Below are 17,754 nucleotides of genomic sequence, written 5' to 3'. Positions count from 1 at the left end.
GAGCATCCAGATTGTCCTGCACGGTAACCAGATATTAAATAATTGAGCTTCTACATTGTCTTGGTTTTTCCTATTCTAAACTGTTTGAAGTCACTCATTAAATTATTAAGTTATAATAGTAATACTATAGTTATTTATCTAGTTCTTTTGACTTCCTCTAATATAAGTGTAAATAATATTGCTTTCTTTAAAATACAGAATGCTTCTTGGTGAAAATAACTAATTGAATATGTTCTTTCAAGAACCGTCTGATGTCATTGAAGAAACTGAAAGCGTCCTTACAAGCAGATGTTCAAAACTATAAAGCATACATGAGCAACTTGGAGTCTCATTTAGCCGTCCTGAAACAGAAATCGAATAGTCTTGATGAAGAAATTGGTAGAGTAGGTAAGCAAAACTAATGCTAGAAGAGGTCATTCACACTGGCCTGGGAGGCTCTGCGGACATCAAATATGCAAACCCTCCTCCTATGACCACTTTCTGTTGTCTGCCGAGTTTTACAGTGCTTTCTGTAGTAGTCTGCTGTAACAAATTATCACACAGTTCATGGGTTAAAACAATAAGAATGTGTTCTCGTAGCCAGGCGTAGTGGTATGTGTCTTTAATCCCAACACTTGGGAGACAGAGGTGGGCAGATCTCTATGAGTTCAAGGCCAGTCTGGCCTACATAGTGAATTCCAGGACAGCCAGAGCTATATAGTGAAAACCTGTCTCGAAAACCCAAAATAATAATACATTTTTTCCTTTCACAATTATAAATGTAATCTAAGGTTTGGTAAATTTGTGCTCAACAAGGGACTCAGAAAATTTGGAAAATGTGTTTTCTCAGATTCTGAGGCTGACAGCATTCCTGAGTTTTGTGTCCAGATCACTCTGCCTCTGTCTCTCCATTGCCTTCACTCTGTCTCCTCGTCCTCTCCCCTGTTTAAGACTGTCTTTGTAGCCCACGCTGCCTTTGAATTACGATGCTTTTGCCTCAGCCTCCAGAGGTCTTTAATACATAGCCCAAGCTTGCCTCAAACTCAAAATTCTGCCGCCTCAGCTACAATTATAAATTACCACCACGCCCTTCAGTCGTCTTTCTCCTCCTCTTCCTCTTCCTCCTCCTCCTCCTATTTTTTTTTTTAATTTTATGAGTGTTTCTCATGCTTATATCTAAGTGCACTACTGTGTCCTTGGCGCCTTCAGATAAGAGGTGAGTGTCAGATCTGCTGGAACTGGAGTTGTGGGTGGTTGTAAACCATCCTCGTAGGCTCTGGGTTCTGAACCTGGGCCTCTGCAAAAGCGATAAGCGCTCCAACCTTCTGCGCTACTCTCTGGCCCCTATGTCTTCATATCTGCATGAGCTCTCCCTTTGCCTCCGTCTCACGGAGACACCGATGATGGTATTGAAGGCACACCTGCATAATCCAGGGTTGTCTCACGTCAGCATTCTCAGATCCACCTACAAAGACCGTTTTTCCAGATAAGGTGCTGTTGACATGTCCCAGAGAAGTGTGGCCTTGCTTACCCACTGTGACTCATTTTCAGTACATAACTTTTTTGGTTTTAGACAGGGGCTTGCTGAGCAACCCAAGTTGGCCTCAACTCCTGTCCCAAGCTAGGGTTATAGGTGTGCACTACTGTTCCGTTCCTGGCTTGAGTATAAGGCTTCTGAAGCCAATAGACAGGCTATTGAAGAACAGAAGTCTTCTGAATATGACCTTGTATGTGTTCTTATATGTATACAATATATCATAGTATATTCTACATGAATATGTTGTTTCATATTATAAGCTAGATTCCTTTTTGATAATTTTCTCATTTTTATTTAGCATGTATGTGTCGTATGTGTGAGAACATACCACAGGGTACACTTGGAGGTAAAATGGCAGCTCTTACGGAGTTCATTAGGTTCTAGAAATCCATCTCGGTTTGCCAGGCTTGCACGTCGAGTGTCTGCTGGCTGAGCTGTCTTACTGGCCCTAATCAGCAGGGTTCTTGATGTCTTATCCTCTGTCGGTCCCATCTAAGCAAGTCAGCAGCTGAGATACTGGAAACCCACGCATGCACGTCCTGTAAAATGAGAAGCACGGCTAAGGAGCCTCCTGTGTGTCCTGGGTCTCTGTAACATCTGCTCAGGGCACATAAGCAACCTTAGTTAAGCTTTGGGAAATGCTATGACACAGATTGCTTGCTAATGTCTGTGACACCAGAAACAAAGAGAGGTTGCCTAAAATCACAGAGCCCGCCAACGGCAGTTTTAAAGAAAATATATGGAGATTACAGTTTTCCTGAAACTGCAGTTTCTCACATAGGCACTTTACCAACCACACCATGTTAGCCCCTTCCATGTCTTAATCTTATCAGAATATTTTTTCCCAAAAGCTGTAAGCTGAGTTGAACAAAGAATAATGCTTCATCTGTCATTTGTTTTCATTCTCTAAATATTTTAGCATCCCTGATTACTTAAAGCCATTTGTGACTACAAATGATTAGGACATATTTAAATTCTCTACGTCTATCATGTTTTTGTGCAGATGTGTCACATATGCCTAAAGTTATGTAAACCAGCTCAGAGGTAGAGCTTACCAATTATACTGTAAAGACCACATTTCTTTTTCTTTTTTTATTAGATATTTTCTTCATTTACCCCATTTCTTAATAATCCCAGGAATTTGTACGAGTATTAGAGGCATTTAAAAACGAACATTAATAGAGTCAAGTTTTAAGTGTAACCTTGGATAGGCCTATTTGTCGTATCGTTCTTTCTGAAGCTGTGGTAAGGCCAGTGTGGAAGAAGTTAACATAAAACTTCAGTTGCATTGGCTTATATCCTCAGTGAAGTAGGATCAGTTACCCAAAAGAAAGGGTGTATGTGTAGAAAACAGATAGTTAAACGACAGCCATTTGAAATGACGCCATCAGTTTCTTTGTAGAGATTAAGGAAGGTTGACATTTTTGTTTCTTCCAATGCAGAACAAGAATGTGAAACTGTTAAACAGGAAAACACTCGACTACAGAGTATCGTTGATAACCAGAAGTATTCAGTCGCTGACATTGAGAGAATAAATCATGAGAAAAATGAATTGCAGCAGACTATTAATAAATTAACCAAAGACCTGGAAGCCGAACAGCAACAGATGTGGAATGAAGAATTAAAATACGCAAGAGGCAAAGAGGCGGTGAGTTATACCACACTCTCCTCAGCACAGGTGACCACAGGACAGGTCTGTGTAACCAAGAGGAACTCAGAGGATAGACTGATCAATTTTTCTGGTGCTAACATTTTTTTCACAAGTAAAACACTCATACATGTCAGTCAAATTTAAGGTAAACTCAGTTTTCTGATAATGAACCAGGAAAGTGGGGGTGGGGGAAATCATGTTGGTAATTGTAGCATAGTGTGAGCAAGCCGTTCGGTTTAAGTCGTTACCTACATCCCCTTATCTTCCTGACCCTTCGGGGCAAGCTCTAGCCTTGTGCATATACACATCGGGAAGAACTAACAGGGATGTTCGTCAGTGATGGAGCCCAAGCTTAGCATGCTCAGGGTACCACGTTCAATCCGTAAGAACAGAGAAAAGGAGGTGGCACCTAAAGGCTTTGAGCCTAGAATTTGGTCAGCACTGATTGAGCTTTAACCTGCAATTTGCCACTGTCTGCACATGTAGTCTGCATCATCTAACCTTTCATAGCCTCCACTTGCTTCTTTAGAAACTGAAGTGGAATTAGACTATGTCAGTGAATCTCTAGTGAGTTATTTCAGGGAACCTTATCTCTCAAATGCTCTGTAAGAAAGGGAAGGTTATAAATCTCTGGACTGAGTAAACATTGAGTCTATGAAGCTAAGAAAAATAAGTGATTTATTTGCATGAATAAGCTGAAAGGGAAAAAATGTAGGGAGTAGGTAAGCAGTGGCCTAGGAAGGGACCAAGTCCGGCTGTGTGAAAAAGCCTACTGTGCTGGAAACCCGAGAGCAGCATCAGTGTATCAGAAGACAGACTACCTTCCCAGTAACGCAGCTCAGTTCTAGAACATTGAAGGACAGAGAGAAATGTGAACTACTAAAATATCTTCAACAGAGTTAACAGTTTAAAATGTAAATTATCTTGTTTTGTTTATTTTTGGTGATTAAAGTGGTTTACATATTGTCAAGTGTAAGTTTTCACTTTATTCCATATTTCTAACTAGTTTTGAGAAGGTAGATTGTAGTTGAGAGCCAAGCTTGGACTTACTCTAAATGACACGGAGTCAAATGAAGGGACAGTGGTGTGCTGCTCACCAACACACGCATTAGGCGGCTTCACGGTAACTTTCTGTTGTCTTCTCTTTACCAGATTGAAGCGCAGCTAGCGGAGTACCACAAGTTGGCTAGAAAATTAAAGCTTATCCCCAAAGGTGCTGAGAATTCCAAAGGTTACGACTTTGAAATTAAGTTTAATCCTGAGGCGGGTGCCAACTGCCTTGTCAAATACAGGACTCAAGTGTATGTAAGTATGTGTTTCAATTGAGTCTCTCCACGACCTAGAACAGACTCAGGACTGAGACCCTGGCTGCTCTCCCTTTCTTCTGAGTAGCAGAACTCTTGTCTCACAGGTAGCCTTTGAACTTAGAAAGCCTTGTCCTCTGTGCCCACTTTACTTCATCTACCTGTCCACAAGGAAAGCTGACTGCAAGGAAAGCAGGTATCAGGACTGTAGTGTGACAGTCTGAGGTAACCTTTGTTCCCAAGTTCCCTCTCGGCCCTCTTGGGAGGGCGGTGCTAGCAAATGGCGAGTGCGTGCTTCCCTGGAAGTCCTTCAGGTTGATAAACGCTCTTCCCTCTAACTGGCCAGAAGACTGAAGAGGGCTGGGTAGCCCTACAGTGAGATCTTGAGAGGTGAAATATTTGCGGTACATCTGTGGGAAACGTTCTAGGTACAACCACACACATGAAGGCATAAAGTGTAATAGATTGTTTAAGTCAAAAAAAGCAGAAAAGAAAAAGAAATGTCAGTAATCAACAACAAGAAGTCTAATTTTGAAATGACCAAGGAGATAATTTTGCGAAGAAAAAAATTTACTGCTACATTAAAATGTTTAAATTATCCGTGTTATAGTCTTATTGTCAGTACTAAAATGCCACCTTTGAAGTACTTAGCTTTTGAATTAAAAAGTGTCAAGTCAAAGGCTATGCATTTTTCCCTTGAGAACTAACTGTTCATCTATCTATGGCTAAGCCACCCTGAAACTGCTGATCTCATCTCATCAGAAGCTAAGCAGGGTCAGCTCTGGTTGGTACTTGGATGGGAGAATTATTCATCTGCCACGTATCTGTTGTGTACAAACTATGTTGACGACCAGCTGTGTGCTAGAGTTAAAATACCCAAGCAGAGCCTCCTCCGAAATGGCGGTTTATTCATAAACAGACATTGCTTAAGTCAAGCCAGCTAGATCCCACCCCCTCCCACTCCCTTTTCAGTAGTGTTTCTGTGAATCCCCAGCCAGGTCTCTCCCAGCTTCCTGAGTGCTGGAGCTGCAGGCATGGGCCACAGCTCTCAGCTTCTCCCCGTGTAGTATTCACTTCAGGACTCGCTGTGTAGCTCTGGCTGTCCTGGAACTCCCTGTTTAGATTAGACTAGCCCAAGCTCCGAGATGCTGGGATGAAAGGGTTACAGCATTATACTCAGTTTGGATTTACATTCAATTAGGAAAGGAAAGTGCGTGCAGTAAATGGCAGTTGCTAACTGGTCTGGAAGCCATTCGTTGTCAAACTGGGTGCATGGATTTCTGTCAGCAGCCACGGTGCCAGGCAGCCTTCATTCGCCACTGCCTTGAATGGTTTGATATTGCCACAGCAATAAATAATTACCTGGGTCAAGTAGTCTTGTAAAAGATTATTCAGGTACAAAGAATATGTTGAGAAAGGGAGAGAAATTACTTTCATCTCTAGAAATATTTTTAAAGTAGACATGGCATGCTGGAGAGATGGGTCAGTGGTTAGAGTGTACATGGCTTTTACAGAGATCCCAGATTCAAAGTCCAGCACCTGCAGCAACTAATTCATACCTGCTTGTTCCTCCAGTCCCAGGAGCTGGGCTCTGTTCAGTGGTAGAGCACATGCTTATTTTAGAAGGGCTTGGGTTTGATGCACAGCACCAAAAAAAGGAACCGGTCAAAATTAAAAGCCCACAGTAACTTGAAGAGATTTGCTTGATACATAATGGCCTGTGGCATTTTCTTTTTGAAGTCATAACATAGTTTAAAAGTACAAATGACAGTTATATAACACTGTAAGTATACTAAATTCACTAAGTTCAGTTATCATTTTAAAGTAGGTATTCTCAATTTTAAAAAAGTACAGTGAAAATCAATGAAGTATAGTGTGGAAATAAAATCAGTAGATTAGAAGTCAAATCGAAATCCTACCAGAATTATGAGACTAAATCTTTGCAAGGTATTAAGAGAAATGGGCTGGAGAGATGACTCGTAGTTAATGGAGTGTACTGACTGCTCTTAGAGAAGACCCAAGTTCTATCCCCAGCACCCACTTCAGTCAACTCATAACCTCCTATAATCCAGCTCCAGGGAGACCCAATAGGTGTGGCCTCAGCAGGTACCCGCAGTCATGTGTGCATACATGCAGACATACAATACACAGACAAGTGTCAGGCACTGGGGCACATACTCCCATCCTGTGGGAGGATGAAGTTTGAGACATGCTTTTTTTCCTCTAAACCCTACCTTCAAAACTACCAAAGGTATTTTCTCCTTATTGGTATGTTATATATTAGATTTAAAATATTGTGGCTTTATTTTATTTCCCCAAAACTGACTTACATCATCATCTAGACAAGCTTCATGGGAGAAGTTTATAATCGGATCTCTCCTCACCCATGTGATGTATTTTTCTAGGCACCGCTCAAAGAGCTCTTGAATGAAAGCGAAGAAGAAATTAACAAAGCTCTGAATAAAAAGAGGCATCTGGAGGATACTTTAGAACAAGTAAGTATGGCACGGGTGACTAAAGCGTGACACTGCCTGTGACTTGGGGTTTCTGACACAGGTGACGAAAGTGTAACACTGCCTGTGATGTGGGGTTTCTGAGCAATAACCATTTAAATTGACTTTCAAGGCAAGGCTTCTCTGTGTAGCCCTGCCTGTCCTGGAACTCCCTCTATAGACCAGGCTGGCTTCAAACTCAGATTCATCTGCCTCTGCCTCCCATCAATTTTAATTAAAATTATGAAAAATGAAAGTTGGTGCTAATCTTGACTGGTCCATATAAAAGAACTAAGTTGAGTCTTCATTTACCACCATGATAAAGTGGAATAAGCTCAGCTTTCTTCACTTGCTTCTTGACACAACCGTGTCCTTTTTATATTCAGGTGGATTTGAGGCCAGCTTCTTATGTGCTATTAATGCTTAGGAGCTAGTCAGCTAGGACTGTAACATCTTGGAATGAGCCAAATGCCTCTGGGTGTTTTTAGGATAGTTTTCTGCTGGGTATGGTATCACAGGCGTGCCACCCTGGCCCTCAGGAGGCTGGGGACAAGGACTGACAGGGGTTTCTGCTCTCAAACACCTGAGACATGATGCCTTCTGTAGCTCTGAGACACTGAGGCTACTGTATTCAGTAACTCAAAGCAACGAATGAAGCCCTGGCTAATGTAGTTCTTCAGGAACTGTTCTAGCCAAGACTGTCTCAAAACAGGAAGTTCCTTTATTAATCTATAAATAAACTGTGATATTTCATAAGTAGCTATCCAAGTGATCCACAGAGAGCTGTTTTCAATGTTAACAGTCTCCATGGAATCTGACATCATGGCCTGCAAACATGGCCTTGTGGTAAATAGTTCCTTAGCATGAGCCTGCAGCCCTGGTTTCATCCCCAGAATAGAGTGTTCCCTTGTACCTGCAGTCCCTGCACTTTGAATGCAGAGGCCAAAGTTCCAGGCCAGGCTGGGCCACAGAGTAAGACCCTATGTCACAAAAATGAAAGATAGGAAATTTAAAAATGAAACATGCACTGTGGTTAGAAATAAAGTTAGTTTATATTATGAGAAAACACAATATAAACAAAAGTCAATGTTTTGTTTTTAAAAAAAAAAATTTTGCGAGTTAAACCTGAATACCACGGTGAATACTTGTAATGATGGCTTTAATGCTGGCTTTAAAGGCAGAGAATCCAGTATTGAAGACTACCCTGGGCTACATAGGAAGTTCAAAGCCAGCCTGGGCTATATGAGCTCATGACTCAAAAAAATAATGAAAAGAAACCGTGTGTGTGTGTGTGTGTGTGTGTGTGTGTGTGTGTGTGTGTATTCATATATATAGCTAAAGATTTGTTTAGGAACACTGGTTGCTCCTGCAAATGACCTGAGTTTAATTGCTAGCACCTACACAGTGGCTCACAACCTTTGGCTCCAGTTCTTCTGATTTTCATGAGTACATGACACATACCTACATGCAGGAAAGGCATTTATATACATAAAGTAATTCTACATAATAATTACATATTGTATATTCCAGGTAGGTAGGTAGGTAGGTAGGTAGGTAGGTCTTCTGATTTTCATGAGTACATGACACATACCTACATGCAGGAAAGGCATTTATATACATAAAGTAATTCTACATAATAATTACATATTGTATATTCCAGGTAGGTAGGTAGGTAGGTAGGTAGGTAGGTAGGTAGGTAGGTAGATAGATAGATAGATAGATAGATATTCCAGATAGACAGACAGACAGCCGGCAGGCAGGCAGGCAGGCAGACAGACGGTCCAGGGGCTGGAGAGATGGCCCAGCAGTTACAAGTATTTGTTGTTCTTCCAGAGGACTTGTGTTCAGCTCCCAGCACCCACATAGCAGCTCACAGCCATCAGTAACTCCTGCCCCGGTAGATCTGACACCCTCTTCTGGCCTCCTTGAGCACTGTGAGCACATGATACAAACATGCTCATATCATACCCAGATACATAAGTTATGTAAATAATAACTGATGAGCTAGACCCAGCGGTGCATGCCAGTAATTAATCCCAGCACTCTCTGAAAGCTACATAGCAAGTTCAAGACCGGCCTGGCTTATATAACAAAAACCGGTCTTGAAAAATTAGAAGACTGTTAAGATGGATTACAGCATAAATAATAAAAATCTCAAAGTTGACTCCAAATGAAAAGTAAAAATGAGTAATCAGAAAAAGAATTGGCTCTCAAAAAGGATTTCATTAACAAATTATTTTACAGATTTTACAGTGTTTTCAAACATTAAAGGCCAGATGACTTTAGGACTTGAGAATTAGCAGAGCATAAACATAATTACCACATCACGGAAAAGATTAAACCAACCACTGACAGACACAAAAGCTCAGTAATTCCCCCTGAAATGTACTTAGCAGATGCGTTTGTCTTATTTAAGACAGGGTCTTGCTCAGCACAGGAGAGTCTCTAACCTGCAGGCTTTGGGCCCTTGCCTTAACTTTTAAGTATGTATGTGTGCATGTGAGTGCAGGTGCCCATAGAGATGAGAGATGTCTGACCCTCCTGAAGCTGGTGTTACAGGTGATTGTGAACCATCTGGTGTTGGTGTTGGGAATCAAATTCTGGTCCTCTGGAAGAACCACAAGTGCTCTTAACCACTGAGCCATCTCTCCAGCCCCATGATTTTATTTAATACAGATGAATAAAGTTATATTGCATACATATACAATATTTTAGTTATCTGTCATTTTTGTGAATAGACATCTAGAATGACAGCATTTCCCAGCTATTTGAATAATGCAGTAGCAAACATGAATGCCAAAGTGTATCTGTGGTAGGACTTAGTGTCTCTTGGGTGAAATAGCCAGATAATATGAGACTTCTGGTTGTAGTTCTCAAAGGTTTTTTCACTTTTATTTTTATGTGTGTGAGTATTGTTCCTGCATGCATGTATGTACACCATGTATATGCCTGGTACCTTCAGACACACCAGAAGAGGGCGTTAGATTCCATTATGGGTGGTTGTGAGCCACCATGTGGTTGCTGCGATTTGAACTCAGGACCTTAGGAAGAGCAGTCAGTGCTCTTATCCACTGAGCCATCTCACCTGCCCCCTACAATTTTTATGTTAAAGAGAATTTGGTGTTTTGTGTTAGTTGTGATTTTTCAACCAAGGTTTTATCCCCAAGCTGAACACCATGAAAACGGAAAGCAAGAACACTGTGAGGATGCTGAAGGAGGAGATTCAGAAACTGGATGACCTTCACCAGCAGGCAGTGAAGGTAGGGACCTGACCCGGCTGTTCATCCCAGCCAGGCTCTGTCGTGACTCACTCTCTGACGTCACTCTGAAGTCTTAGGAGGATATGATGGCACACATACACGGAAGGGCAGTCTCAAAACGCCACCCAAAAAAAGCCAGGCATGGTGTCGTTGTACCTGTAATCTCAATATTTAGAGGACTCTGATGGGAGGATTGTCACAGGCTTGAGACCCACCTGGGCTACACATACATAGCTAGACCGTGTCTGGATGAATAGTAAAAGTCTACTCTCTTGTGTATTTGTATTGAGTTGGTGCTAAGTACTCCTTAAGAATGGGCCCCAGTCATGTGCTTTACATAAGTAATCGTCCATCAGGGACCACAGCAGACTGACTGTCCTGACTAAATTTCCGACTACTGTACGGGCCCCAGAAGGCCGGTAAGGTATAGGACCGGCTAGCACTGCTGGCCGACACTGCATTGTATCAGACAGGTTTTAAGAGATGTTGTGTTCATTGGCGCTTACACAATTTAACGATAACTTCCAGCTGTGCCATTGTTAGTTATGACAAGAGAATGCAAAGCTGTGTCTTGTCTAGGTTATATAGGATGGGTTGGGTTTTTGCTTGTTTGTTTGCTTTTGAGTAATGGGAAAGTTTTAGAAAATATAAAACAAATCTGATCTGTACAGGAAATATGAGCTATTTGGTCATTTTTACATTTATCATACTTCCTCCGTGAAAGTTTAAGTTTATTCTTAGAGGTGCTTGAAGGAAAGAATTTATGAATCCATATACTTCATCTTCACAAACCTGGGGATCTGAGATTGGGACTGCTTTTGCTATACATAGTTAATGCTTGTGTGGAAAATTTTAATCAAAATACCAGGTTTTCTATAAATTTGGACTTGGAACACTGTTGAATGAGTGGCTACCCAGAGGCCGCTTGGAAAGGGCACATTTGTGTTCACAGTACAGCACTCCCCAGGGGAGCAGCTAAGGCAAGCAGGCAGGCAGCATCTTGGGATTACAAATGGTACAACATTGTTTTTGAAATGCTTTACACTTTTTAGTACCCCTTGAGCAAATAGAATATGGATATCACGGAAAATCGTTTTCTCCTCTAGGAAGCTGAGGAAAAAGACAAGAAGAGTGCCAGTGAGCTTGAGTCCCTGGAGAAACACAAGCACCTGCTGGAGAGCGGGGTGAACGATGGCCTCAGCGAGGCCATGGATGAGTTGGACGCCGTCCAGCGGGAGTAAGTTCACCTCACTAAGATCTGATTTCAGGTGCCATGGCACACGCCTTTCATGGTAGTACTTGGGAGGCAAAGGAAGAAAGGTGGATCTCTGTGAGTTCAAGGCCAAACCTGGTCTACTAGCCACAGCTGTTACACAGAGAAGCCCTGCCTCGAAATCAAAACAAAGCAGGAGGGAAAAAAAAACTAAATCTTTTTTCTTTAATTCCTATTATAAAGCCATTTGGGATATAAAGAATGAGGAGATTTGAAGAATTTAAGTAGAGCAGGCTGGCCTTGAATTCACAGAGATCCACCTGCCTTTTTGACTAAAGATGTGCTCCACTGTGCCCAGCTGACACGCCTTCTTCTTTTTTTTTTTTTTTTTGTTTTGTTTTGTTTTGTTTTTCAAGACAGGGCTTCTCTCTATAGCCCTGGCTGTCCTGGAACTCATAGACCAGGCTGGCCTCAAACTCAGAAATCCGCCTGCCTCTGCCTCCCGAGTGCTGGGATTAAAGGCGTGAGCCACCACACCTGGCCTGATACACCTTCTTAAATTGTTAAGAAATCCATAAGCAATACAGTAAATATGGAAGTCTTCAACTTAAGAGGCCTCAAAGCCAGGTGTCATAGCCTCACACGAGCTAACAGGTAGAAATGGGATAGAAGGTTTCAGCGCCAGGGCAGCTGACCACACATGCACACAGCGCCAGGGCAGCTGGCATGCCTGTATATGGTGTTTGCATGGATTCTACCAGGTATGGTTTTTTATGTTCACCAAATATTTCTCAGAGGAAAGGGATGGTGCAAGTCAATGTGCATTTCCCTCAGGTTTCTAGGCTGTGCTGATTTATTCATTTATTTATTTTTAGACATTAAGCAACAGCTGTCCTTTTTTTTTTTTTTTAATCTTAATTCTATAGATACCAGCTAACTGTGAAGACCACAACTGAAGAAAGAAGAAAGGTGGAAAACAACTTACAACGTCTTTTGGAGATGGTCGCCACACACGTAGGGTCTTTGGAGGTGAGGGTGGAGGTGTTTACTGAATTCTACGATTCATTTTATACTTTGTTTCTATAGGAACTAAATTACAATTCTTAGTTTCATGAGAACTTAATTTATTAGAAGGATCTTGCGTATTGGTGTGGCAGGGTTCTAAGAGGCCTCTTGTATACGTTATAAAATGTTTTGGCACATTTACACACACAGTGGAGGGAAGAGGAGTTGGTCAGGCATGGATGCCCCTGCCTGTAATCCCAGCATTTAGGAAGCTAAGGCTGGAGAGTTGCTGTTACTTAAGGGCCAGCCTGTCTCAGAGTCCAGAAGTAGATGCATGAGCACTGAAGTGGCATTGGAACGAGAGAAGGGAGTGCTGAAGGATCAATCCCTGGGGGCGAATCCTGCCTCTCACAGAGCCAAGGGCCGCATGGGCTGTGAGCATCTGGTGAGGCTAGACTATGAGACTGTCTTTACAACTCAGTGGTTATAAAATGTGCTTAAATTAGGTGCAAAAAGAAAAGTTTTATAAATTCAACTTAATTAAAATTAAGGAGTTCTTAGCCAACATAGTAGCACACCCTGTAATTCCAGTACTTGGAATGTCAAGATCTTTACCTTAAGGCTATGCATAATTAATGGCACAGGATTATAATCCAAAAAGCGGTAGGCCCAGCCAGAAGGACTGCGGGTCCTAAGACCAGCCTGAACTCCAGAGGGAGACACTGTCTCAAAAACACAGATCAACACGAGCAAACTGTGAGATGCCAAGCAAGCAGTGGGCATGGTATTAATCCTAACACTCCGGAACCTGAAGCAACAGGACTGACGTGACTTCCAGGCCACCCTGTGCTGCATACAAATTACAAGCAAATAATAATAAGCCTTTAGTCTCAGCACTCAGAGACAGATATAGGTAGATCTGAATTTGAGGCCATCCTGGTCTACAAATTTGAGTTTCAGGAGAGTCAGGGCTACACACACAGAAACCTCCATCTTAAAAAAACAATGGGCTAAGCCATGCGGTGGTGGCGCACACCTTTAATCCCAGCACTCGAGAGGCAGAGGCAGGCAGATTTCTGAGTTCGAGGCCAGCCTGGTCTTCAAAGTGAGTTCCAGGACAGCCAGGGCTACACAGAGAAACCCTGTCTCAAAACAAAACAAAACAAACAAAACAAAGGGCTGGAGACATGGCTCAGCTAGCAAGAGCACTGTCTGCTCTGCCAGAGGTCCTGAGTTTGATTCCCAGCAACCACACGGTAGCTCACAACTATCTATGATCTGATGCCCTCTTCTGGCATGCATGTACGTATACATGCAGATACAGCTCTCATATACACAAACTACTCAAAATAAAATTTTAACCATAATCATAAATACATGCAGTAAATATGAAACTTAAAACCGAGTCCCAATACGCCAATACAGTTATATGTTGCATAATGATGGGGCTACATTCTGAGATTTGCATCACAAGGCAACTGGGCTGGTTGTGAACACATTACAATGTCTTTATACAAACCCAGGTTTTGTTGGAGATTGTATTTTCAGGAACTGTTCTTGTACGTGCTGTCTATTCACCAGAACATCTGCAGAAATGACTGCATAACTCTAAATACACACAGAGCTCTGAGAAGATTGGGAGCTTTAAAGGCACATCAATTAGGCAAATGGTTCTCTCTGGAGAAGCAAGGGAAAATACAATTAAGAAAATGGAATGCAGCCTGGCGGGAGTACTGCATGCCTGTCTTTAAGCCCAGCAGAGAGGAGGCAGATCTTTGTGGGTTTGAGGACAGCCAGGACTACATAAACCCTGTCTCAGAAAAAAGAAAAAAAAAAAAGGCAAACGGAAATAAAATGGAATACATGTGAACATAAGTTTTATTTTTGCTCTTTAGTTGCTTTATTTACATTCTTCCATGCAAATGGCAACACTGTACTGTTAATAATAGACGCTTATACTGAGTGGGTAGGCAATCTCCAATTAGAAGCTGGCAACACAAGCCCCACCTAGCACATGGAAATAACACAAGGCTCACCACAGTCAGATCAGCAAGGGCATGTCAGGTGTGAATCGTAGTCTGAATCTCATGGAAAATGGCCAAAGTTAAGGCCTAAGACAGCAATCATCATGACGGTAACAGTACCTAGACAATTTCTCAACTATGGCTCCCTAAGTTTTCTCCTTCCTTCTCTCATCTCTTCCATGATGATTTCCGTTATCTCTGTCTCCACCCAACCCGTCGTTCTCTGCCTATTGGGTATGGCCTGTCCACAGTCAGGGGCAAGTCAGTGAGTCTGCCTTCTCTGGCTGTGGTGGTTTGCTGCAGGCCGGTGGCCATCACCTCCTAAAAGAGCAGTCTTCTGGATATTCTGCAGGGCCTACTCTCTGTCTTTGTTTCCCTCAACCTTGCAGTTCCTACTTCCAGATGTGCCACTTAGAATCTGGACTAGTAGACCTGTTCTACTAGCCAGACCACTGTGCACAGGGAATCACAGAGCTGGTGGCCAGACGTGAATCTCCCCTGCCCCCTTTTTTTATTCATTTGAGATGGTCTTGCTTGGCATCCCAGACTAGTATTGAACTGTGATCCTCCTGCCTCAGCCTCTCAGGTGCTGAGATGACAGTCGCCTACTATTTCATCTAACTGAGCTGGTTCTTTTTACATTTATAAATGGCATTCTTTTTTTTTTTTTTTAATGTAAGTACACTGTAGCTGTTTTCAGACACACCAGAAGAGGGCATCTGGTCTCATTATAAATGGTTGTGAGCCACCGTGTGGTTGCTGGGATTTGAACTCAGGACCTTTGAAAGAGCCAGTCAGTGCTCTTAACTGCTAAGCCATCTCTCCAGCCCCTATAAATGCCATTCTTATATGTAAATATCACACTTGAAACAAATTTGTGTTCGTGCATTAAAAACTGCATTGTTTCCACTAGAAACATCTTGAAGAGGAGAATGCTAAAGCCGACAGAGAGTATGAAGAATTCATGTCTGAAGATCTCCTGGAAAACATCAGGGAGATGGCAGAGAAGTATAAGAGAAATGCTGCCCAACTTAAGGCTCCCGACAAATGAAGATAAACTAATCTTTCATAGATATAACATAGTATTTTATCCCCAAATTATGATAATATGGTAAATTGACCTTTTAGACAGATCAGACAGTTAATAAAGTATACTTGTAAAGTGTGAGTGTCCCCTCCCATTTCTGTGACTCACCTCTGACATGATGAGAAAATGCATGGCATGGGCTAAACTGGGAGTCAGCAAACTCAATGAACCGTGTTAGACCACACCCACTCACTGCCTACAAGTCTTTTCCTGCCATGTTGGCAGTTAACAGTATGCAGCAGAGGCAACTCAGCCTGCATAGCCAGAGGTATTGGCTCTCGGGTTCCCTGTTAGGTGTCTCTTCCTGGGGAGATGGGAGGAAGCGTCTGTTCACCCACATGGAACAGTGGGACAAGAGGATTCCATCCAGATCAGGTGATCAGTAAGTCCATCGGGGTTCCCTGCAGGGTCAAAACTGAACCAAGGCAGCTACACCACCAGGAAATCCCCTGGGTCACTTACAGGCAGTTATCCCATGAAGGGTCCCACCCACAGAACAACTCGCAAACAGCTACACCGCTGAAGGGCCTTGGGCAACTTTAAGGGAGGCTATTCTACCCCATGTCAGTTACATGCCTTTTATATAAGCTCGGGCACTTCTGAGGACTCGGGCCTGAACACCTTAAGCCTCCCTACTCCATCTGTAAGGGAATGAAGTGAGCTGCTCTCACTTAAGCCTAGAGGAGACATGCACAGTCCTTTAATAAAATATTTCAGACTGTTTAAAGATTGCCTACTTTTAAAAGTTCTTGCACTGGGGATGTAGCCCAGGTAGAGAACTTGCCTAGCATGTTCAAAGGTGTAGCTTCAATCCCCAGCACCCACAATAAACAATTAAAGGACAATTGTAGGCTCAGATTAAAAAAAAAAAGAGGGAGAAAAATTAATAAATTTTTTTAAATAAGACTTTTTAAACACTTCTAGCCCACCATCCAAATGTAGGGGAGGGAAAATGGTAAATAGGGCAAGGGGATGTGGACCTGTTTGGAAGTAGTTCCTTGGGGATAATTCCAATCTCCATTTGTCAGGATACCAAACACAAATCATTAGTAGGGGTGCAATCCAACAGAAACTGCCAGGCCTCCTCAGAGTCAGCAGGAGTCAGCAGGAACCACCAGGACCAGCTGGAATGTCTTGAGAAGTTCTCTGCCACGCCTCTCAATGATGTGAAGTTCAGCCAAGATGTAAGACCAATGAAGCGTTGCAAGGCTAGCTATGCAAGGGCCCTGTCACTGTCCATTGAATACTATTTATACTCTCTCCAAACATCACGTGTCCTCCCACAGGTCGTGTCTCAGCAAAACATCACATAAGTCTCCCTCACAAAACACAACGAGAATCTGCATCACATGACACAACCAGAAAATTACACTTGAGATAGTTATCTTCAGACAGCTAAATGGACACACGGAAGTGTAGGCAAAAATCTGAAATCAGTGTTAGTAAAAAAATGTGCCAGGAAGAGGCACTGAAAGACTCAGTGCCAGTTCAAGTTAAGCATGACCGGTGTTTAGGGCATCAACGTGGCCGTGACATTAGAAACAAGTCCTGTGCAAGCCGCGGAGCAAGGACTGCCTACCAAAACGGCCGAACTTAGGCTGCTCACTGAGCTGCAGAGCAGCACTGGCCTGAGACAGTAGAGCAACTGGGGATTTGGTAGCAAACTGACTCCATGAAGCTTCTTCCACCCTCACAAAGAAAGCCAGGACTTGATTCAACAGGTTGTCCCTTCTGTGGGGGAAGGTCAATGAACAATGTAAAATCTTGAGATGTCACTTAATTCTATTACAGTTACTTACTATGTGAAACATTGTTACACATAAAGTATGGTGGCTAAAAAGAATGTTTAAAGAAGAAGAAAATGTGAGACTATGCCGGAGCCTGGCAAACACAGAAGTGGATGCTCACAGTCAGCTATTGGATGAATCACAGGGCCCCCAATGGAGGAGCTAGAGAAAGTACCCAAGGAGCTGAAGGGATCTGCAATCCTATAGGTGGAACAACAATATGAACTAACCAGTACCCCCACCCCACCCCCGGAGCTCGTGTCTCTAGCTGCATATGAATCAGAAGATGGCCTATTCGGCCATCATTGGGAAGAGAGGCCCATTGGTTGTGCAAACTTTATATGCCTCAGTACAGGGGAACGCCAGGGCCAAGAAGTGGGAGTGGGTGGGTGGGGGAGCATGTGGGGGGACTTTT

At 42.7% G+C, this 17,754-nt stretch overlaps 1 protein-coding gene across 1 annotated transcript in view; it reads left to right on the top strand.

Annotated features, from left to right (window-relative positions):
- The window catches only part of Ndc80 (NDC80 kinetochore complex component), a 30,758-nt gene extending 15,126 nt beyond the window's left edge, over positions 1-15,632 (top strand). The window contains exons 10-17 of the mRNA NM_023294.2: positions 243-387; positions 2,959-3,164; positions 4,320-4,472; positions 6,877-6,966; positions 10,131-10,223; positions 11,330-11,460; positions 12,363-12,465; positions 15,379-15,632. Coding sequence (NP_075783.2) covers positions 243-387; positions 2,959-3,164; positions 4,320-4,472; positions 6,877-6,966; positions 10,131-10,223; positions 11,330-11,460; positions 12,363-12,465; positions 15,379-15,516 — 1,059 coding nt within the window. The 3' untranslated portion in view covers positions 15,517-15,632. The remainder of the gene's footprint in view (positions 1-242; positions 388-2,958; positions 3,165-4,319; positions 4,473-6,876; positions 6,967-10,130; positions 10,224-11,329; positions 11,461-12,362; positions 12,466-15,378) is intronic.
- Positions 15,633-17,754: the final 2,122 nt, after the last annotated feature.

This window comes from Mus musculus, chromosome 17, assembly GCF_000001635.26.
Source record: "Mus musculus strain C57BL/6J chromosome 17, GRCm38.p6 C57BL/6J".
NCBI classification, from domain to species: Eukaryota; Metazoa; Chordata; class Mammalia; order Rodentia; family Muridae; genus Mus; species Mus musculus.
The sequence above is the reverse complement of the archived record's forward strand: the minus strand, read 5'-3'. Positions and strand labels throughout refer to the sequence as shown.